Source organism: Dryobates pubescens, chromosome Z (assembly GCF_014839835.1).
Source record: "Dryobates pubescens isolate bDryPub1 chromosome Z, bDryPub1.pri, whole genome shotgun sequence".
Lineage (NCBI taxonomy): Eukaryota > Metazoa > Chordata > Aves > Piciformes > Picidae > Dryobates > Dryobates pubescens.
Window position 1 is genome coordinate 97,283,535 of NC_071657.1, and position 23,934 is coordinate 97,307,468.

A 23,934-nucleotide genomic window follows, 5' to 3' on the forward strand; every position below is an offset into this window, starting at 1 on the left:
TTTACCCTAAGCACAACTTACATTAGAAATATCAAATCAAAGTCAGACTTACTGCTTTTCAGGCCTGATTCTGGCATTCTTTTTGTAGATTCTGTTTTTTTTTTAAGGACATTCCTTTTTTTAAGGACAGTATGTGGGCCATCATGACTTTTATTGTGCTGCAGTAGGTGTAAGAGGCTGAAAAAGTATCAGAGAGCTGATAATGGAGGGACCTGTGGATAGGCATGATTTCTGCTGAACAAGGTACAGATCTTAAGGAAACCCTTTACACTGTTTTAATCCCATGGGGTGTAAAGCCACAAAGGTGTCTCAGAGTTGAGTGTTAATTACTTGGCTGCTGGATTGTTCACAGTTCAGAACTTCCTTTCCAGAAGCCTTAACTGTGTCAGCTATATAAGGCTGTAGTGTAGTTATCTATTCAAAGTATTTCTAGTGAAAAATGAGTCAAGAACCAAGTGCTCTTATGAATACTACTGAGTAAAATTCATTGCGTTTAGGGCAGTTGGAGCATTTAAGGCTTGCTAAAATGTTGAAGAAAATAGATATCTGTAACAGCATATTTAAAGCTGCACTGTAAATTATTTTACTTTCATGGTGCTAGTATTGCATAGAGAATTGTATGCAGAGAAATGTATGTAAATATTCTTTTTTTTTTTTTTCTTTTATTTTTTCCTTTACAGAAAACTTTAAACCATTTATATGCTATAACATCTCGGTGTATCCTCTCTACGGAAACACAGTAGTGGCTCCATATTCCATACAAACTTATGTTCAAGAAAAAAGTATGTATCTTAAACTAATAATATTGTGTAAGGTGTGTCATAGTCTGTGTCTCAGAGTGTAACATCTGTGAGCAATTTGGAGGTCAGATGTAGATGCTGAAAAAAAATCAGGATTTGGTCTTACTTATTTCACAGAATCACAGAGTCAACCAGGTTGAAAAAGACCTTAGAGATCATTAAGTCCAACCTATTACCTAATACCTAACACCTTATGACAACTAAACCATGGCTCCAAGTGCCACATCCAATCTCCTCTTGAACACCTCCAGGGACGGTGACTCCACCACCTCCCTGGGCAGCACATTCCAATGGCCAATCACTCTCTCCGTGAAGAACTTTCTCCTCACCTCGAGCCTAAGCTTCCCTTGGCACAGCTTGAGACTTCATTTTATTTTTTGACTGTATTTATCAGTCTTTATATATAAGGAAATTCAGAATAAAATAGATGGCTCAAAAAGCTAGCCTTTATTTAAATTTGATAAGATAACCAAATTGTTACAGCTGGGCACATAAAAAGCATGGTGAGAAGCCATGGTGGTTGTCATTGGATAGAAATTGTGGATGAAATCGTTTGGTTTTGGAGAGGAAGGAAGGAAGATTTCTTTATTTGTAGAAGTTAATGTGAATTCAGTGATTCATATAGCCAGCCATAGGAATGTAGTTTGTTGGTAATTTTAAGATGTTAGGTGAAAATATCCATTTGTGTGTGTGTGATATGCATATAGGTCTGTGTAAGTGTGCATGCTCACATAGCACAGTGCATTCAATGCACTACTAAACAGTATTAAACACGAGGAGGGGGATAAAGGAGTATTTATTTCCTGAGTAATGCTAGAGCAATTAGAACTTTATTTCCAGTTCTTTCCTGTTCATAGGGACCTATCAGTGTACTAAAGCTTGCCAGAGAATGGTAAGGAAAAGAATCACTTTGAATAAATATGTATGCAAATGATTTATAAATATCTATAAATAAATAATTGAAGCACAGAGAGCTCTGGCTTCAAAGCTAAGAGCAATGCATGTGCAGTTGTACCGTGTAAGCAGGAAGACTTTGTCTAATGTAATGGGAAAAAACTAGGTGTGCTGGAGACCCTAGTTGAATCTCAACTCAGCCAGAGATGTTCTGCATGTACCTGCTTAGCACCTGAGTTCCCACACGCGTGCATAGGGAAGCTGTACCTCTTGACCTCTCTGATGTTGTGCAGGTAGAGCCTTTTAATGATCCTGAGGTATTCAAATGCAAAACCACTGAAAACTATGCAAATGCCAGAATAGATGAGGGGGAAGTATGATCAGAAGAAATCACACATTAATGAGGGTAAGAAAAGTTAAGGATTGTATCAGAACACTAAGGTGACATCTTTACTCGTACATTTACTGCCTCTAGTGCCACTGGTATGTGTGACCTAGTGCAGATGGAGATCATTGCCATATTTATACTCTTTTACTACTTTTTCTAATTTATAATGATTCTGTGTAGAACCATCAGAAGGACCCATAGCTGACACAGGCATTCCAGGGAAAAATGAAGTTACAATAAAATGGAAGGAGATTTCAAAGGACAAAAGAAACGGATTTCTCAGTAACTATACAATATTTTATAAGCCTGAAGATGGAAAAGAATTGAGTAAGTACACATTAAACGTCAGCGCTTTCAACAGGGTTATGACAATCTGCAGTCTGAAGATAGTTATTTTCATAGTTAATAGCACACTTTGTTGTAGTATGGTATAAATATAACTGAAAATACTGGTACTAAAATGTGGTTTATGTAAAGATAAAAACTTTTTTTTAGGTTTAATTCAAATGATGGTGTGTTCCAGTAAACAGTCCCTGCTTTAATACTATGCATATATTTGTGCCTAGTTTCTTTGTACTGAATTTATGTTGTGCAACACTGCTTGCTCTCAACTAAGCGTTTTTCTAACTATTAATATTGTAATACCCATGGTAGTACAGCCAGCTGATGGCTTTGTCATGAATCACAGAATGTTAGGGGTTGGAAGGGACCTCCAGAGATCACCTAGTCCTGGTTTTCTTAGATCAGGCTGCACAGGAGTGTGTCCAGGCAGGTTTTGAAAGTCCTCAAGGGGATAAATTAGGTTAGTGCAGGGCAGCATTGTCATTCCTCTTCCCTTTTTACACCAGAAGGGAAATTCACATATGAGAGGCTTTTTGCAGAATGTTCTCCATTAACAGTGAAAAAACAAAATGTGCAGAATTATGCCAAATTAGAGTATTATTTGTCAGATACTTGCTATTTTCCCTTTTCACACGTGTACCAGTGTTGCTCCATATTCAAAACTCTCTTCAACTGTGACATACGTCCAAAGCCAGTGGAAAAGTCATGACAAAGTAGAGGAACTAAAGTATGTACCTCAGCCCAAAAGGCAAATCACATCCTGGGCTGCATGAAAAGACGTGTTGCCAGCAGATCCAGAGAGGTGATTCTGCCACTTTACTCTGCTCTGGTGAGACCTCACCTGGAGTACTGTGTCCAGGTCTGGAGTCCTCAGCATAGAAAGGACAGGGACCTGATGGAGAAGGTCCAGAGAAGGGCCACGAAAATGATCAAGAGGTTAGACTACCTCTGCTATGGGGACAGATGGAGGGAGCTGGGGTTGTTCAGCCTGGAGAGGAGAAGGCTCCAGGGAGACTTAGTATCAGCCTTCCAGTACCTGAAGGCAGCCTATAGGAAGGATGGGGAGAGTTTGTTTACAAGGGCCTATGGTGACAGGACAAGGGACGATGGCTTCAGGCTGGAGAAGAGCAGATTCACATTGGATATCAGGAACAAGTTCTTTACTATGAGGGTAGTGGAAGACTGGAACAGATTGCCCAGGGAAGTGGTTGAGGACCCTTCCCTGGCGATACTCAAGGTGAGGCTCAATGAGGCCCCGGGCTATCTGGTCTAGTTGGGGATGTCCCTGCTGACTGCAGGGAGGTTGGACTAGATGACCTTTGGAGGTCCCTTCTGGCCTGGACCATTCTATGATTCTATATTGGAGGAGAATATTTATGTGCAGTTCATGAGTTTCAACCTTGTGAGGGTTCAGTGAGCTTACAAGTTGCATGCACGTCCTTGGAAGGGTACCTTTTCAGCTTCTAGAACACTATGGTGGAAATTTTCTTGGTAAAAATGTTTTTTTTACAGTTAGTTTTATAATAAAACAGCAGATGATAATCAAGAAGTTAAAATAAGCTGCTAAGAAATAGTTTATATGGGCATAGTTTTTAGATTAATTTCCTAACATGTGATTGATTTTTCTTTTGCTTGGTATTGCTTTTCTGCTCTGGAGGCTGATAACATAACTTCTTGAGCACATTCTTCTGCCTCAGGAGTAGTATTCATACAAGGTGCTGGTATAAGCCTATGTATTTAGAACTTCTATACCCTAAATTTCAGCAGAATCCATTACAAGAAGTGTTTTGCCAACCTAAATTTGTTCTTCCTGTATAGGTTTTAGAGAGTGCTGTTGGATCATTCAGTGCTTCAGAAGCAATTCTTTTTACCCTCTTTAATTTAGACATCACCGCTGGAAGAAGCCCAACAAAATATTTTTGTTAGCAAATACCTTAAACTTTAAAATCTTGTGATGTCTTCAGTTGCTTCTGGATACCCAGTTCCTAGCCACAGCAAAAGCATTCTTGTTAAATTTTACATCAGAAAGAGGAGATTGTTATTTCTGTCAGATTCAGTCCTCGACATGCAGTTTTCCCTGCCATGCTGGTTTCTGAGCAATTTAATGCTGACTGCTTTGTGTGGCAACATCCTTGAGACTGTCTGCCTCATGTTATGGAGTCTTATGTCTCTTTTAGCCTGGAGAAGAGGAGACTCAGGGGTGACCTTATTACTCTCTACAACTACCTGAAGGGAGGTTGTAGACAGACGGATGTTGGTCTCTTCTCCCAGGCGGCCAGTACCAGAACAAGAGGACACAGTCTCAGGCTGCGCCAGGGGAGGTTTAGGTTGGATGTTAGGAAGAAGTTCTATACAGAGAGAGTGATTTCACATTGGAATGGGCTGCCTGGGGAGGTGGTGGAGTCGCCATCACTGGAGGTTTTCAGGAGGAGACTTGATGGGGTGCTTGGTGCCGTGGGTTAGTTGTTTGGGCGGTGTTGGATTGGTTGATGGGTTGGACGCGGTGATCTTGAAGGTCTCTTCCAACCTGGTTTATTCTATGTATTCTATTCTATGTATTCTATGTATTGCACCTAATGTATAAGCAGACTGTGCCCATTTTAGGGGTTCAGGTTAGTTTCTTTAGGAAATGGATTTTAAATAGCAAGTCAAGGGTGTTAACTTTAAATGGCAAAGCCACACTATATTAGTGAGTTTTTTTGAGGCTTCTTCGATATCAGGTCTTCTTTATAAGAACAGAACAGGGAGTTTATTCTGGGGTGACTTCAGTGATGGCCTTTTAATTCTAGAATTTCACTTTCCCTTCCTTGATTTAAGAGAAACTACATTAATTTAATCCCTGGGCATATTGCAGTATGTCTGTTCCCCGAGTGATTCTTGCCTAAAGTGAATGATGACATGCTTTGACTTTTACTGTGTGCAAATACTTCAGTGACTTTAATTTCATACTTTGAGCCTTGCTTTTAATGCTGTTTGTTGAGGCAGAATGTTATAATACCTGCCATTTTTATTTTAAATTACCTATAATTTAAAATAATGCAAGAGTGAAGCACTTCATGCTCATTTCAGCACTGCAGAAGATATTGAAAACACTGAATTCTGTGCAGCAAAGCATTTTGAAACTGTGAAAAAACTTCCTGCTGCTTTTTACTTTCTTCTGACTTTCTTGGAGCGATATCCCAGTGCTGGTAGATTGCATCTATTGCAACTACATTAAGTTGGTAATTTCTGGGCCTAGGTTCCTGGAAATAAAATTCTCAATACGCTGTTTTTAGTGATAAGCTACAGGAGGTCATAATTGGCTTACCTGTAATACTAGCTTAAAAAAAAAAAATAAAAGAAAGTATTTATTTTTAAATGCAAATAAATCATGGGGTTGTGTTTGGTTTGTTGCTGGGTTTATTTTGTTATGTTTCGTGGGGGTTTGGTTTTTTTGTTTCTTTGGTTGTTGTGGTTTTGGTTTTTTTTTTTCCCCCAAAAATGTTTTGAGTAGCGTTGAAAAGCATTGTTGGGTAGTTTACATTTTCCCTGTCATATGCACTGATAAGGCTTTGTATTTCAAGTTTTCTTTAAAATACTTTATGGTCTGCCATCATAAAAGATGCTAAGTAAGTATTCCATTTCTTTCTCTGTTTGTTGACAAATATCTTCTCCAAAAAAAGATGAAACAGTGAACTCTGATGTTCTGCAATACCGACTGAAGTCCTTAAAGTCTGATACACAATATACTGTCTACATCATGGCAAGCAATGAAGCTGGTGGAACCAGTGGAGAGCCAAAAACCTTCAAGACTTTGAAATTTGGTAAGTAATATTCCGTGTTACTTATTACTATTTTAAAACCAGCTTTAGGACTGAGAAACATAGGGCATTTTTATGAGGCATTTGGTAGTGGTGGTTTGTTGTTTGTTGTTGGGGTTTTTTGTTTGGTTGGTTGGCTTTTTTAAGCATTAAGCCAAAGAAGAAGGAAAAATTACCCAAACCAGTTGGTTGCAACGCAGTTTCACTGATCACCTCACAGGCGAAAACCTCAAGATTGGACAGGAAAACCCCAAAACATTTATTTTGCTGTCAGTAAAGCTGTGGGATACTATGAATCTTTGTGGGAACAGCACTTTGTATGCTGTTGATTATGGGATGGGGTGCCTAACAGCTTACTAAAAAGCACATTTCCATCTGAGATCCTAGCTCTAGAATACATGTGCATTGTATAGCATCTCTTCTGTGTTGTGGGGAAAGTACCTCTTCCTATTTCCTTACTATTTGATTTAGGTAGATGTTACCAAGATGTCTGCAGGTCAGAAGTTCAGATACTTCCTAATTTCAGGTTCTGTAAGAATGTTTTCAATGTATACATAAATTGACACAGTAGCCAGACTGAAATGCAAAAAGTGTGCATGATCTATGCTTAAATTTGTCATGGGAGTCAAAGCTAATTTAATTTTTCCTAGTCAAATGTAAGGTAAGTTAGACTATACTGAAGTCTGGTCACTGTTGGTTAGTGCCTACCTCTGGTAGGTACTTGGGAGGTAGCACTGCTTCAGTCAGAGTAAGTGTAATTTTTTGTGTATTTGAAACCTATCTCCTAGTTGAATTTATTGTTTATTTTGTAGCAACAGGTAAAAATAGCACTATATAGCAGTTTTAGGTGACTACAATAGGTGCCCAGAGAGGTGGTAGACTCTTCATTCTAGGTGGCTTTCAAAGTTTGGCTTGATAGAATAGAATAGAATAGAATAGAATAGAATAGAATAGAATAGAAAGACACCTTTGAGATCATCAAGTCCAACCTATCATCCAACACTATCTAATCCACTAAACAATGGCACCAAGCACCCCATCCAGTCTCTTCCTAAACACCTCCAGTGATGGTGACTCCACCACCTCCTCAGGCAGCCCATTCCAATGGGAAATCACTCTCTCTGTATAGAACTTCTTCCTAACCTCCAGCCTAAACCTCCCCTGGTACAGCCTGAGACTGTGTCCTCTTGTTCTGGTGGTGGCTGCCTGGGAGAAGACACCAGCACCCACCTGGCTGCAACCTCCCTTCAGGCAGTTGTAGACAGCAAGAAGGTCTCCCCTCAGCCTCCTCTTCTCCAGGCTAAGCAACCCCAGCTCCCTCAGCCTCTCCTCTTAGGGCTTGTGCTCCAAACCCCTCACCAGCCCTGTTGCCCTTCTCTGGACACATTTCTGCAACTCAACATCTTTCCTAAACTGAGGGGCACAGAACTGGATGTAGGACTCGCGGTGTGGCCTAACCAGTGTTGAGTACAGGGGCACAATGAATTGTCTGCTCCTGCTGGCCACACTGTTTCTGATTCAGGCCAGGATGCCATTGGCCTTCTTGGCCACCTGGGCACACCACTGGCTCATGTTCAGCTGGCTGTCAATCAGCTGGCAATCAGGTCCCTTTCTGCCTGGCCGCTCTCCAGCCATTCTGACCCCAGCCTGTAACACTGCAATGGGTTGTTGTGGCCATTATCCTAAGCAATCTCATTCTAATTTCAGAGTTGGATGAGGTGACCTACAGATGTCCCTTCCAATCTGAATTATTGTGTTCCTTAGTAAAGGAAATTTTGAACTGCAGTGCATCTGTTCCTGAGATATCTTGAGAAGTGTCACCATGAGCTGCCTTTCTGGCTGAGTAGCAGTGTCTTGTAGGACTCAAAATACTTGGATTTTGACCCGGGGAGGTGGTGGAGTCACCATCATTGGAGGTGTTTAGGAGGAGACTTGATAGGGTGCTTGGTTGCATGGTTTACTTGATTAGATGGTGTTGGATGATAGGTTGGGCTTGATAATCTTGAAGGTCTCTTCCAACCTGGTCCTATTCTATTCTATTCTATTCTATTCTATTCTATTCTATTCTATTCTAGTCTAGTCTAGTCTAGTCTATTCTAGTCTATTCTATTCTAGTCTATTCTATTCTATTCTATTCTATTCTATTCTATTCTATTCTATTCTATTCTATTCTATTCTATTCTATTCTTGTGGTGGTGCCCATCCACAAGAAGGGTCAGATGGAGGAACCTGGAAACTCCAGGCCAGTCAGCCTGACCTCAGTGCCAGGGAAAGTGATGGAGCAGATGATCCTGGCGGCAATAACTGCGCACCTGAAGGATGGCCAAGGGCTCAGGTCCAGCCAACATGGATTTAGGAAGGGCAGGTCCTGCCTCTCCAACCTGATCTCCTTCTATGATCAGGTGACCCGTCTGGTGGACGTGGGGAGGCCTGTGGATGTGGTCTACCTGGACTTCAGCAAGGCCTTTGACACCGTCCCCCACAGTAAACTGCTGTCTAAGCTGTCAGCTCGTGGTTTGGACAGCAACACTCTGTGCTGGGTTAGGAACTGGCTGGAGGGCTGAGCCCAGAGAGTGGTGGTGAATGGTGCCACATCCGGCTGGCGGCCAGGCACCAGTGGCGTCCCCCAGGGATCAGTGCTGGGCCCCATCCTCTTTAACATCTTCACTGATGATCTGGATGAGGGGATTGAGTCAGTCATCAGCAAGTTTGCAGGTGACACCAAGTTGGGAACAGATGTTAGTCAGTTAGAGGGTGGAAAGGCTCTGCAGAGGGACCTTGACCGACTGGACAGATGGGCAGAGTCCAATGGGATGGCATTCAACAAGTCCAAGTGCCGGGTGCTGCACTTTGGCCATGGCAACCCCATGCAGAGCTACAGGCTGGGGTCAGAGTGGCTGAGAGCTGCCAAACAGAGAGGGACCTGGGGGTGCTGATTGACACCCGCCTAAACATGAGCCAGCAGTGTGCCCAGGTGGCCAAGAGGGCCAATGGCATCCTGGCCTGCATTAGGAATAGTGTGGCCAGCAGGAGCAGGGAGGTCATTGTGCCCCTGTACTCTGCATTGGTTAGGCCACACCTTGAGTCCTGTGTCCAATTCTGGGCCCCTTAGTTTAAGAAGGATATTGAGACACTTGAACGTGTCCAGAGAAGGGCAACAAGGCTGGGGAGAGGCCTTGAGCACAAGCCCTATGAGGAGAGGCTGAGGGAGCTGGGATTGTTTAGCCTGGAGAAGAGAAGGATCAGAGGTGACCCCATTGCCCTCTACAACTACCTGAAAGGTGGTTGTAGCCAGGAGGGGGTTGGTCTCTTCTCCCAGGCAACCAGCACCAGAACAAGGGGACACAGTCTCAAGCTGTGCCAGGGGAGGTTTAGACTCGAGGTGAGGAGAAAGTTCTTCACTGAGCAGGTCGTTCATCATTGGAATGGGCTGCCCAGGGAGGTGGTGGAGTCACCGTCCCTGGAGGTGTTCAAGGGGAGATTGGACGTGGCACTTGGTGCCATGGTCTAGTTGTGAGGTCTGTTGGGACAGGTTGGACTTGATGATCCTTGGGGTCTCTTCCAACCTTAGTTATACTGTGATACTGTGATATTCCATTCCATTCCATTCCATTCCATTCCATTCCATTCCATTCCATTCCATTCCATTCCATTCCATTCTATCATGCAATAAGTGCCATGCAGTATTTTGAGTAATTCTGGCTAGTTTTGACAGCGTTCTTTATGCTATATGGATGAGTTGGGTGTTGAAGTGCAGCTGTCTTAAGGGAAAACATGAAGCAAGTGCAAACACCTGTGGTGTTGTGTTTTTTTCCCCCTCTAAAGATAAAGAAGATATTCTTTTCATTGCTCTGCCCACTGGATTAAGCATGTTGTCTCTGTTGGGCCTTTGGATAATGTGCATTTTGAAAAAAAACACGTGAGTACATTTTCTGCCTTTTGAAACTGAAAGCAGTCAATCATTTTTAACTTGTAAAAGGCAAGTTTTAATACATCTTTCATTTTGCTGGGTTCCAAACCAATGTCACATTAAGAAAATAAAATGAGCAACAGGACTCATGAATAACTAAGTGTACAGGTTATTTTACACTTGCAGTTATTGAGCTGTAGTGCGAAACAAACAAACAAAATTATTACTTTTATGAAGTGCAGTAAATAAGAGCAAAAGAAATAAGGGAATCAGATTTGTCTATCACCTGTGCCAGTTTATGGGGGGAAATGCTACATGCCATTTACAGTTGCATGGTCTGTCATGTGAGAGGTGCATTCTTCAAGTCAGTTATTGAAAACTTCATAATCCCAAAAGTAAAGCTCCTCAAGAGCTCTCAATATATCTGCTACTGCACTGCTAAAACACATTTCATGTAACCCTTATTGCTTAACTTAGCTTAATATCTGTTAATTGGTGAGACTTCCCTTGTGCTCTAAAGAAGTCCTGAATAAGCTGGAAATTACAGCAGTGAGAGCATTTGGATGCTTGATCCATGAGTATGAATCCATATCTATAGATGGTTCACAATCCTTTCCTCTGCTGTCACAGATGTTCCTTGCCAGCTCTTAGCAAACTGCTTCCTCAGAGCATGGGGATATGCTAACATTCCAAAGATGGCTGTGAAGGTGCTTTTAGGTCATGAAGTGTGCTTTTCTTTCATGTGAAAGGTTGTTTGGCTGAAGCCTAAATTAAGGTTAAAAATCTTAACCATTTGGGGTGTCACAAGTTATTAGAACAAAGATTCTTATCATGTGAAGCATCAGGTAGTAAGTATACCTGAAGTAGTAATATACACCTCATTTACATCTTGATCTGTGTTGTATATTCTGAATTTATACAGCAATAAGAAGCTATGTCTTGCTTCTACAGAATACTTTGAGACATAGTTAAGTGTTTATAATCTTCTTGAGTAGGTCAGGTTGGAATGTGAGAAGTCAGGCTATGGCATATTTTTCATTCACTGGCATATGTACCCAGTATTAAAGAGTGATTAATATTGTTTCCTGTTTACTGCTGCACTGGGCAACCATAGGACACAGATAGCATCCTTTATGTGCTGATAGCATAAGAACTCAGCATAGCTCCAGAGTAGTGTAGTGCTAGGGACACTTTCCTAGAGCAGTTATCTGAGGTGACTTTTTGCCACAGAACAGCCCTGAAACATACTCACCAGTGGTTTTGTGTTCAGCCCTGTTTTGGTGTGCCATTATTTGACCTGCTGTACAACTGAAAAAAGAGAAATTACTTTTGTGCTTTAGTAAATCTTCTGCAATGTCTCTGCAACCTAAGATTTACTTGTTAAGATATTTTGTAATAAAAATGAATACGTACTAACAGTCCTAATATAGGAAAGATATCCTTTTGGGGAAGCTTGATATTCTAGCAATATTTGGGTTTTCTGAAGATTTGTTCATTTTGGTTTTCATCACCTATTTCTCTCACCATTTCACTAAAATTCCTTTCTCAATGATAGGTTTAAAAAAGTTTGCTGGCCTGATATACCCAATCCTGTGGGAAGCATTGCAGTGGGATGGCCTCTTGATAATTCCATGGTAATAACTGCAATTTTGTGTATTAAAAAAAGGATCAGTGGAGAGAAGTCCTTCTCTGATAGCCAGTTTATGACTAAAAAAACACCAAAAAATGCTGAGCTTAGTTCTTCTGTTTAAATTCTATAAAATGTCCTTCATTGTGTTTCAAATGAAAGATGATACATCTTTATAAAATATATTAATTTAATTGTTAAATGATATCTAAGCATAACGATTTGGAGTTATAAAGTGATTGGTGAGTGGTTAAAAGTATGGCTTATCAAATAAAGCCAGTTAAACTTGCTCAGGTTGTTGAGTCTGTTGAGCTCAGATTCCCACATCTGGGTATCTCCTCCCTCCTCTGCAAAAACCATAGTGTAACATATAATAATACTTGGTATATATTGTATAAACATTTCCACCCTTTTTATTATTGGATATTTATTCCTTATTAAAGTCTTTAGGTTTATTTGAATGAACTAGATTTGATCAGGTTTACACTGAAAGTGTAATCTGTGGAGAATGGGCTTTAAACTTTCATCTTGAAAATGGCTGGTTAGAGCAGAAAAGATAGAAGCAGTCTGAGGCTGATTCTGAGCCTTCACTGACATGTCACAGAAAACCCTAATATGAAATTGTTTAAGAAATGGGCAGAATAACATTGCCCTTTTCAGTGCTCATTCACATATCTTTGCATCCCAGCTGAAATGCATAGGAACTATTTATTGATACACTTAAAATTAAGGGTCAAAACAGCTCAAATGGCAATATCTTATATTATTTTTATATTATATATATATATATATATATATATATATATATATATATTATACCTATATCACTTTCTGATTTATCCCTTTATACTGACAGAACAATTCATTTTTGGAGAAAGGAATACCTGAGGATAAACCCATGGACTCTGAAGACCTAAGTGTTTTGGAATATTGTTTTCCTGAAAGAATCCAGGAAGGAGCTCTGCTTATCAATTGTGAAAGCCATGCTTCTGAATATATTGATATTAATACAAAAGGCATGGTTACTGGAGATAAAAAGAGACTGTATAATGAAGAAAATGAAGTTGCTAAATGTTTTTCATCTTCCATGCCTTATATAATTACTGATCAAGATAACAGAAGTCAAATGCATTCAGCTTTGATACCAGTGAAGGAAAGCCAACCTACAGAAATGCTGGAAGATGATCTATGTGAGTTCCAAGAGACTTCAATTACAAATGAAGAAAATGAAAATGAAGAAGTTTTAAAGCTGGAAGATTGCAATGAAAGAGCCCCATTCAATCCATACCTTAAAAATTCTGTTAAAACAAGGGAATTTCTTATTTCTGAACACAGTAAGAAGGGACACAACAGCCAGTCAACTGTCTTACCTCCTGTTCAACAAGGTGTTACAGGACAGTCCTACGTGACACTAGACATGTTCAGGCCAGCCACAGGTTATTAGTATGAGAAGACGTTCCTTCATAAAGGCCTCCTGTGAAATAGATCTTGTCACTATTGCTGGTTGATTTCAGTTAATTTGGGCTAAAAAAAGCCCCTACCTTTGAACAGATAAGTGATAATTTTGCACTGTGTTTATAGCTGTAAAGGTTCACTTTTACTGTGGTGTGGTTTTATTGATTGTCTTTGCTTTCTTGCCAGATAGATGTGCCAGTAGTGAGGCAAAGGAAGCTTTTCTTGTTTCTTCTTAATTCTTTCATATCAGTCTGCTAGACTGAGCTGGCCTTTACTGTTGGAGAACCCAGCAGTGCAGGCAGCTCACCTGTTTTCTCCCAAGCAACCAGTTCCCGCATGGTCTGACCTGAACAGAGCCAGGATCTGCCAAATCCTTCCTTAATCTACATGGATTAGAGCCACCTTCCTGTTCTTACTTCCCTTTATTGTTTTACACCTCGCTTAATGTATAGTGTTCCTCCTGTTTCACAAATACTTGGTAGATTTCAGTAACTGTTATCACAACCTGACTCTTGAACCAGTGCTTTGGTTCATAGTTTCCCTGTCTTTAGAGAGAGTGTATTAGTTGTGTATCTCATATTGAGTTATGCACATTTTGACTCATGGTGGCTTTGTTGTTTCCTTCCCTTTCTCTTGTGTTTTTAATCATCCTCTGCATTTTGTGCTGCTTTTGTCTCTCCTGTTCGTTGCTTTAAAAAACTCTTTACTGCAAGATATCTTCTCATCTTCCTCTTCACTTTCCTCTAATTTCCCTCAGTTTAACACTGTGTTTCCCAGATGAGGTTTTGATACTTTGAAATGAAAAAAACAACCAGAAAACAACTAACTAAATTCAGGGTCTTGTGTTGGAATAAGCACAGAGCTTATATGTAGGAAATTATTTTTCTGGGAGGTATTGAAAAAACACTAAGTCAATCAAATATCCCCAGATATCCTCTGGTAACTGATTTAGGGTTGGAGATTTCTACATGAACACTGTAACTTTTGTCATTTAATGATTTTGGTAAATCATAAAACTACTTGTGGTTTCTATTCAATGTTGCAGCAATTGAGCAGGAAATTCCATCACACTTTTTTTTTTTTTCCTCAGCAGAAAAGAGACTTCCTGTGGATTTTTTTGCCGAAATATTTAGTCTGTTAAGTGAGGGGGTTAAAAAACAGTGACAGAGAATCAAATCTGAAGTAAAAAGTGCTAAAAGGGGGTGTTCAGTATGACACATGTGGCGTATAGTAATCTTAAGACTTCAGGTTATTTTCACAGCATTTAAAGTCTTGACGTCACCAATTTTGTTTCCACATAACTAGTTATGTTTGCATGTAACTCCTACTGCATCCTTTAGCTTTAAAGGTGAAGAAGCTACAGGAGTCATGGGGATAGAAAAAGGAGAGACAAATATGCATAGGAATAAAGTCTTTCCTTTCTGTGCAGAAAAAGGAGTGGGAGTATGGCTAATACATTGCCCAGCATGAAAGAGGAGGCTGAGCCTTAGCCTGGGTATATTGGTCATTACTTGCATTGTGTTGGGGAGGACGGTGTAAAGTGTGCACTTAAGCATTCCATCCCTAGTTTGGAAACTGCTTATAACAATGTTTGTTTAGTTTCCAATAAAGATGAGGAAACAATTTCTGCAAACGTTCGCTGTGCAGCAACATTGATTTCCCCCTTGCTAGGTTTGTGGGATCACTTTCCTAGCCCCACTGCGATTAGTCAAAATGCATGGAAGTTTGTTCTTAAAAGCCATTGCTTACTGAGATAAATCATGATCTGAAATGGGCATGAGATGCAGCTTTGGTTGGGTCCAGAATTCTCACACACAGCTGTGTTGCTGTTTCCTAGGATTCAGAAGTCACTGGTGGTCACAGCAGCGTTTTTTGCTTGTTTGGTTTTTTGTTTTCCTCGCTCTTCAATCTCGGTATTTATTTTAATATCACAAGATATGAAAATAGATACAGAGACATCCTGGGCCCTGGTTAGCAGTTGTTTGTTAGCCATATGAAAGATACACTCTCTTGATTCAGGGGGGAAAAAAATGCAGCCATTAAGGGATCATTAGAAAGGGAAAGTTCTTTCTTGGTGGTTTGGGTAGGGTTTCCCTGTAACGGCATGAGATTGAACACATCCAAGTGCCGGGTTCTGCACATTGGCCACAGCAACCCCATGCAGAGCTACAGGCTGGGGTCAGAGTGGCTGGAGAGCAGTCAGGCTGAGAGGGACCTGGGGGTGCTGGTTGACGGTAGACTGAACATGAGCCTGCAGTGTGCCCAGGCAGCCAGGAGAGCCAACGGCATCCTGGCCTGCATCAGGAACAGTGTGGCCAGCAGGAGCAGGGAGGTCATTCTGCCCCTGTACACTGCACTGGTTAGGCTGCACCTCGAGTACTGTGTCCAGTTCTGGGCCCCTCAGTTTAGGAAGGAGGTTGACTTGCTGGAACGAGTCCAGAGAAGAGCAACAAAGTTGGTGAGGGGTTTGGAACACAAGCCCTACGAGGAGAGGCTGAGGGAGCTGGGGTTGCTTAGCCTGAAGAAGAGGAGACTCAGGGGTGACCTTATTACTCTCTACAACTACCTGAAAGGAGGTTGTAGACAGACGGATGTTGGTCTCTTCTCCCAGGCAGCCAGTACCAGAACAAGAGGACACAGTCTCAGGCTGCGCCAGGGGAGGTTTAGGTTGGATGTTAGGAAGAAGTTCTATACAGAGAGAGTGATTGCCCATTGGAATGGACTGCCTGGGGAGGTGGTGGAGTCGCCGTCATTGGAGGTGTTCAGGAGGAGACTTGATGGGCTGCTTGGTGCCATGGGTTAGTTGTTTAGGTGGTGTTGGATTGGTTGATGGGTTGGACGCGATGATCTTGAAGGTCTCTTCCAACCTGGTTTATTCTATGTATTCTATGTAACATCTCCATGTTTCTGGAGGTATAATAATAACACGCTTTTCTTTCTTATGTTAATTCCTTCTCTATTGATATTCTGCCTTCTGCTCCCTACTTCTGATTTCCTTGTCTGTTATTTTGACTGAAAGAGGGTGATGCAAATGAGTGGGCTCAGCGTATCTCAGATATTAGGGCTGCCTTTTACCTGTGCTTTAGAACACCAGCTTCTTGGACCTGGTTGTTTAGCATTCAGAGTTGGTCCTCCTGACGTTTCACGTTTCATCTTTCAAACTTATTGTGTAAAGTACGCAGAAAAAAAACCCACAAAACATAAATACTAAAAAATACACCATTTAGACATTTTAGATTTTCATATTAATTTAGAAATACCTCAGGATCACAGAAAGTGAGGGGTTGGAAGGGACCTCCAGAGATCACCCAGTCCAACCTCCCTGCCAAAGCAGGATCATCTAGGGCAGGCTGAACAGGTAAGCACCCAGGCAGGTTTTGGACTTCTTCAGAGGAGAAGGCTCCACAAATCCCCTGGGCACTGTAAAGAATTGTCTCCTTGTGTTGAGGTGGAACTGTCACATACATAGATAGACGAACAGGATCTCCCCTCAGCCTTCTCTCAAGACTAAGCAGCCCTAGTTCTCTCAGTCTTTCTTCACAGAAGAGATGTTCAGATCCCCCAGACATCCTTGTAGCTCTCCATTGGACTCTTTCCAGCAGATCGCTGTCTCTCTTGACTTAGGGAGACAAAGCTGGATACAGTTTTGCAGGTGTGGTCTCACCAGGGCAGAGTCAAGGGGCAGGAGAACCTCCCTAGAACTGCTGGACACACTTTTCTTGATGTACTCCAGGATACCATTGGCTTTCTTGTCCATAAGGGCACATAGCTGTCTCAGCAATAGCTTGCTATCCACTAGGACTCCAAGGTCTTTCTCCATGGCGCTGCTTTCCAGCAGGACAACCTGTAGTCTATACTGGTGCCTAGTGTTGTTCCTCCCCAGATGCAGGACTCTACACCTGTCCTTATTGAACTTCATGCGGTTCACCTTTGCCCAGCTATCCAGCCTGTCCAGATCTCATTGGATGGCAGTGCAGCCTGATGGGATCTCAGCCACTCCACCCAGTTTAGTGTCATCAACAAACTTGCTGAGGGTACTCTCAGTCCTCTCATCCAGGCCATTGATGAAGATATTGAACCAAACCAGATCCAGTACTGATCCCCAGGGAACACCACTGGCCACCGGCTTCCAACAGAACTCTGTGCCAGTGATCACAACTCTCTGAATTCTGTTGTTGAGCCAGCTACCAATGCACCCCGCTCATCTTGGGGATGACAGTATCAAGAGCCTTGCTGAAGTCATGTCATCCTGTTTTGCGAGGGATCCACAAATAGACTGGGTATTTGGGCAGTTATTCCATTTTCACATTTCAAGTGGCAATGGCAGGTTGGACTTTACAATACTTCTAACAGTTTTTGGCACGTGTTTTAGTGGAACACCCATTGTCATTATTTCCAGAGAGCAGTTTTCCTAGACTGTATTTCATTTCACCATCACTGCTCTGAAAAATGCCCATTTCTACCCCTACATAAAGAAAATTTAATTTCTCAAGTGCAGGGCTCTTTGCAAGGTTCATAGATACCAGCTTGTGGCATAATTCCTAGATGGTGTTGATGCATTGTCATACTTCTGCATATCACGCAAACAATTATTTTCTGACCTGTAGGTGAATTATTACTAGGTCATGTTTTTCACTTAACCAGATCTTTAGTCTTTTGCTGCCTGAGTTTAACCTCATGTTCACAGAATTTTGAATTATTTGAACAAGAATACCACAAACTCTTCGATATAACAGAGTAACATATTTTCCATACTATGCAACCTACGATACTTCTGTGTTCCTCACACCCTTTGCAACTGCCTAAATAGAGGGCAGGGGGTGGAGGTCTTATGGTGTGTTTAACAGAAAATGTGCTGCCCTTGGCTCAAAAGTAGACCATACCTGAAGCAATTGTTTTGTTCTGTATACAAATGTTGACATCTGTAAATGGCGCTGACAACATTAAGCATTCTTCTTGTGAACCATTAGAATAGAATAGAATAGAATAGAATAGAATAGAATAGAATAGAATAGAATAGAATAGAATAGAATAGAATAGAATAGACCAGGTTGGAAGAGACCTTCAAGATCATCGTGTCCAACCTATCATCCAACACCACCTAATCAACTAAACCATGCAACCAAGAACCCTATGAAGACTCCTCCTGAACATCTCCAGTGATGGTGACTCCACCACCTTCTCAGGCAGCCCATTCCAGTGGGCAATCACTCTCTCTGTGTAAAACTTCCTCCTAACCTCCAGCCTAAACCTCCCCTGACGCAGCCTGAGACTGTGTCCTCTTGTTCTGGTGCTGGTTGCCTGGGAGAAGAGACCAACCTCCATCTGTCTACAATCTCCCTTAAGATAGCTGTAGAGAGCAATAAGGTCACCCCTGAGTCTCCTCCTCTCCAGGCTAAGCAACCCCAGCTCCCTCAGCCTCTCCTCATAGGGCTTGTGTTCCAAACCACTCACCAACTTTGTTGCCCTTCTCTGGACACACTCCAGCAAGTCAACCTCCTTCCTAAACTGAGGGGCCCAGAACTGGACACAGGACTGGAGGTGTGGCCTAACCAGTGCAGTGTACAGGGGCATTCTTAGTCATGACATTTACTAGGCATATTTATTACAGATTATTCACCGTACCTTTTTTGTGTACATGTTGTGCTTCCCAGCATGATAGCTTAGGGGGAGGTTCCAAGCAAAATACTGCCTTTTTGATGTTGTTGTCTTTTTTACTTTCTTCCTATTTTCCTTATTTATCTGAAGTTATTTTTTTTCAGTATTTCACAGTATCACAGTATAACTAAGGTTGGAAGAGACCCCAAGGATCATCAAGTCCAACCTGTCCCAACAGACCCCACAACTAGACCATGGCACCAAGTGCCACATCCAATCTCCCCTTGAACACCTCCAGGGACGGTGACTCCACCACCTCCCTGGGCAGCACATTCCAATGACGAACAACTCGCTCAGTGAAGAACTTTCTCCTCACCTCGACTCTAAACCTCCCCTGGCACAGCTTGAGACTGTGTCCCCTTGTTCTGGTGCTGGTTGCCTGGGAGAAGAGACCAACCCCCTCCTGTCTACAACCACCCTTCAGGTAGTTGTAGAGGGCAATGGGGTCACCTCTGAGCCTTCTCTTCTCCAGGCTAAACAATCCCAGCTCCCTCAGCCTCTCCTCACAGGGCTGTGCTCAAGGCCTCTCCCCAGCCTTGTTGCCCTTCTCTGGACACGTTCAAGTGTCTCGATGTCCTTCTTAAACTGAGGGGCCCAGAACTGGACACAGGACTCAAGGTGTGGCCTAACCAATGCAGAGTACAGGGGCACAATGTCCTCCCTGCTCCTGCTGGCCACACTATTCCTAATACAGGCCAGGATGCTATTGGCCCTCTTGGCCACCTGGGCACACTGCTGGCTCATGTTTAGGCAGGTGTCAATCAGCACCCCCAGGTCCCTCTCTGTTTGGCCGCTCTCCAGCCACTCTGACCCCAGCCTGTAGCTCTGCATGGGGTTGCCATGGCCAAAGTGCAGCACCTGGCACTTGGACTTGTTAAATGCCATCCCATTGGACTCTGCCCATCTGTCCAGTCGGTCGAGGTCCCTCTGCAGAGCCTTTCTACCTTCTAACTGACCAACATCTGCTCCTAACTTGGTGTCATCTGCAAACTTGCTGATGACTGACTCAACCCCCTCATCCAGATCATCAATGAAGATATTAAAGAGGATGGGGCCCAACACTGATCCCTGGGGGACGCCACTGGTGCCTGGCCGCCAGCTGGATGTGGCACCATTCACCACCACTCTCTGGGCTCAGCCCTCCAGCCAGTTCCTAACCCAGCACAGAGTGTTGCTGTCCAAGCCACGAGCTGACAGCTTGGCCAGGAGTTTTCTGTGGGGGACAGTGTCAAAGGCCTTGCTGAAGTCCAGATAGACTACATCCACAGGCCTCCCCACATCCACCAGGCGGGTCACCTGATCATAGAAGGAGATCAGGTTGGTGAGGCAGGACCTGCCCTTCCTAAATCCATGTTGGCTGGACCTGAGCCCTTGGCCATCCTTCAGGTGCAGTTATTGCCGCCAGGATAATCTGCTCCATCACTTTCCCTGGCACTGAGGTCAGGCTGACTGGCCTGGAGTTTCCAGGTTCCTCCATCCGACCCTTCTTGTGGATGGGGACCACATTGGCCAGTTTCCAGTCATCTGGGACCTCTCCAGTGAGCCAGGACTGGAGGAAAATGATGGAGAGCGGCTTGGCAGCTCATCTGCCAGCTCTCTCAGCACCCTAGGATGGATCCCATCCAGTCCCATGGACTTGTGAGCATCCAAGTGGCTCAGCAGGTCCTGAACTAACTCCTCATGGATTTCTGGGGCATTACACTGCTCCCTGACCCTATTACCCAGCTCAGGAGGCCACTCATCCTGGACTCTTACCTTGCTGTTAAACATAGAGGCAAAGAAGGCGTTCAGGACCTCAGCCTTTTCCTCATCTTTGGTCACCATGTTCCCCTCCAGGTCCAGTAAGGAGTGGAGGTTCTTCTTGCCCTTCTTTTTAGCATTGATATATTTGTAAAATTGCTTTTTATTGTCTCTCACAGAGGTGTTCAGCTTCAGTTCCAACTGGGCCTTTGCCTCTCTAATTTCATTCCTACATAATCTAACCACTTCCTTGAACGTACCTGGAGAAGCATTTGACAAAATGTAATGATTCTAATGAACTTGCATTTAATCTGCCTGCCTTTTTATGGGCTGTCCTCTGATTAATCTGTGTGCCTGTTTTTTTTTTACTCCCCCCAAGAGTAGACAGTCACTTCACTGCCACTTCACTGTGCAATTCAAACCAGTGTTGTATCTAGGTCTTTTGAACTCAGAAAATTAACATGAAGACTGACAGTCGGAAAGTTGCTGCAGACGTTCAGCTAACATGTTCCTCCATTGAATTAGAAATTTTAATAGACAGTCCAAACAGATGTCAGTACCTATGGTGTATGTTTCCCACCCGAACTCAGTTTAAACCAGGATACAGACTGTCTATTTCATGCTGCCCGTTCCTATGTTCTGCTCTCTCCAGCTCCTAAAAGACAAAGCATTTGTAGAAAATGTTCTCCCCAAACAGAAACGGGAGTAGTCTCAAACCAGGGCGGGGAGCAGGTTCAAATCAGTCACGTATTCCATCTTATCTGAGAGATGATTTAGCCTGCGGGCTACCCTGAGGTGTCCCAACTGTAGCTTGATAACATCTGTGCCCAAGGTCCTGAGTTATCTGGGTGAGCATAGAGCAGGGTAGAGGGTTTGCCCTGCTGCTGATTTGCTGTGGCATGAGAATACTGGGAGAGTTCCTGCAGCCCAGTGGGTGCTCAGTAACAGAACAGTCCATCTAAGGCTGAAGTGGCCCTTTTGTTTCCCAGTTCAAGCAAGTCAAAGAAAGTATGCTAAAACATGGTGATTTGTATTTCAAAAGTTGTTTGGCTGTGGGTATTTTTGGTTGGCTGTTTGCGGTTTTTTTAACCATTGACTACTCCTGTTGAGTGATGAGGTCAACACTTTCAAGTTTTAATGTCTGCCATCAGCACTTTCCTCAAACTCTCAGACAGCCTTGATTTCCAGGCATTGCTGAGACCCCAACTGATGAGCTGCAAGTGCTTTATCACTGCTGAAAGCCTGCTAAGCTAGTTTTGTGTTATCTAGACTTCAGAGCCTAATTCGGTGGAACCGAAGCTTTGAAGTGAGTACATGCTTCTCAGAAAAGCAGCCTTGTTGAGATTTCCTGAGTCTGTCACTGGTATCCACAGAGTGCAGGGCTGACCTAGCCAAGGGTAACTTCTGCAGAATTTTCACTGTTACATGAGTAACTGTCATGGCTAATGGATCTTCATGCAGAAGCAACATGTTTTGTAATCATGGGAAGATTGCACAATAGGAAGTCAGAAAAAAAGGAGCATAAGGTTATAATCAGAGCAAATACTCTGGTACTCCCACTTAGAACATTGCAATGGGAATTTTCTTCTGGTCCTTACTTCTGCCAAATGAGCACAGCACATATATCTACTAGGCCTGAGAATGGCCTCTAGGTTGCATTTCTGCTGCTGTCTATAACTCAAGCAGTTCGCTGGGTTGGGGGGAAGGGGGAGGGTGTTGAGTTGGGAGAAGTCTTAGTTATTTTTTCCTTTCCCTTTTTGGGTTTTGTTTTTGTTTGTTTGTGTTTATTTATTTATTTATTTATTTATTTTCTAAACCCCTCCCCCCCCCCCCCCCCCCCCGGTTTAGGAGTAGGAATTTATGCTAGCATCAACAGTTCATGAGTTACAGATGGTTTTATTTATTTCTGCTGCTGTCTATAACCCAAGGGGTTAGCTGGAGGGGTGGTGGTGGTGGTGGGGGTTGAGTTGGGAGAAGTCTTAGTTACTGTTTCCTTTCCCTGTTTGCTTTTTTCGGTTTTGTTTCTGTTTTGTTTCTTTCTTTGTTTTCCCCCCATTTAGGAGCAGAATTTAAACTAGCATTAATACTTTATGAGCAACAGATGGTTTTATTTACAAAATATGTTTTAAAATCCCTTGAAGACGGGAAGAATTAAGCAGTGGGACACAGTCCCTTTGCTTTTAATGTAAAACTTTTTCATAACTGGCATACTGCCCAGAAATGCCCTAGCTGCCTTCATGGCTTTCTGGCTTTGCTGTCTGCTTCTCTCTCCTATGAACTTACATCTTCTCCAAATGGAGTTGGGCTGACAAATAGGCTATGGGGTTTGCTTCTCTCTTCTGCTTTTACTTTTATTTTCAGAAGGGTTTAATTGATTTGACAATTCTGATTAAAGGTATCTTCGATTTAGGAGACTAACAAGGTTTCACATCATCTGAGCAGTGAGAAGAAGGAAGCAGCACAGTGTTGAATCATCTTGGGTGACAATGGACACACAGGAGTTTAGATTTTGCTACTTTTCATATTTCTTCTAGCACATAGGTCTGGTTCTTTGTCTAGAAGTATTCTCTTTATAAAGTAAAGGATGATCCTAAATCTACATCTGTGCACTACATCTCCTGATACATTGGGCTACAAGGGGGGAGATGATCTTCAATAGAGATAACCCCATCTGTTGCCCTCATCCCTCTTCACTGTTCTTGTGAGCATTCCCATTTCCTCCACCCCATGCACCTAAGTACTCACAATTGCCTCATGCCATTAGTTTGTGCAACTATCTCAGTGCAAAACTGCTGCATAAGTTGCTGCAAAATTGCCTCAGCCTTGAATTAGCTTATAGCTCTGCAGTCCAGGTTCGTGATACAAGTTTAAGGTAGGAGTGAAGGTAGCTCACTATTCAGTGAAACTGAGCTGGCAGTGCTGCATAGGTGTGCAAAGAAAATCCCTGCTTGCTTTGAGGTGAGTGGGTTTTGTTGCCATGTCCTCAGATAAATTCTTGGATGCACTGTCTCCAGCTTGTGGCCACCACTAAGGTTCATCCTTCTAAGGACTGACTTCTTCAATTCAATGATATTGCTGGTTAAATCAAGTTTCTCCCTGGATAGAAACAGGTTGAGTGATGTCAGTCAGAGCTGTGGTCAATGGGACAGTCTAATTGGAGGCCTGTGTCTAGTGGAGTCCCTCAGGGGTCAGTACTGGGACCAGCACTATTCAATACATTCATCAACGACCTGTCAGCAAGTTTGCTGATGACACAGAACTGGGTGGGGTGCCTGGCACACCAGAGGGTTGTGCTGCCATTCAGCGAGACTTGGACAGGC

The 23,934-nt window shown here is 42.7% G+C and overlaps 1 protein-coding gene across 1 annotated transcript in view; it reads left to right on the forward strand.

Annotated features, from left to right (window-relative positions):
- IL31RA (interleukin 31 receptor A) overlaps positions 1-13,550 on the forward strand; it is a 36,778-nt gene extending 23,228 nt beyond the window's left edge. The window contains exons 10-15 of the mRNA XM_009896610.2: positions 681-782; positions 2,263-2,409; positions 6,087-6,227; positions 10,050-10,143; positions 11,690-11,768; positions 12,618-13,550. Coding sequence (XP_009894912.2) covers positions 681-782; positions 2,263-2,409; positions 6,087-6,227; positions 10,050-10,143; positions 11,690-11,768; positions 12,618-13,205 — 1,151 coding nt within the window. The 3' untranslated portion in view covers positions 13,206-13,550. The remainder of the gene's footprint in view (positions 1-680; positions 783-2,262; positions 2,410-6,086; positions 6,228-10,049; positions 10,144-11,689; positions 11,769-12,617) is intronic.
- The last annotated feature ends 10,384 nt before the right edge of the window (positions 13,551-23,934 follow it).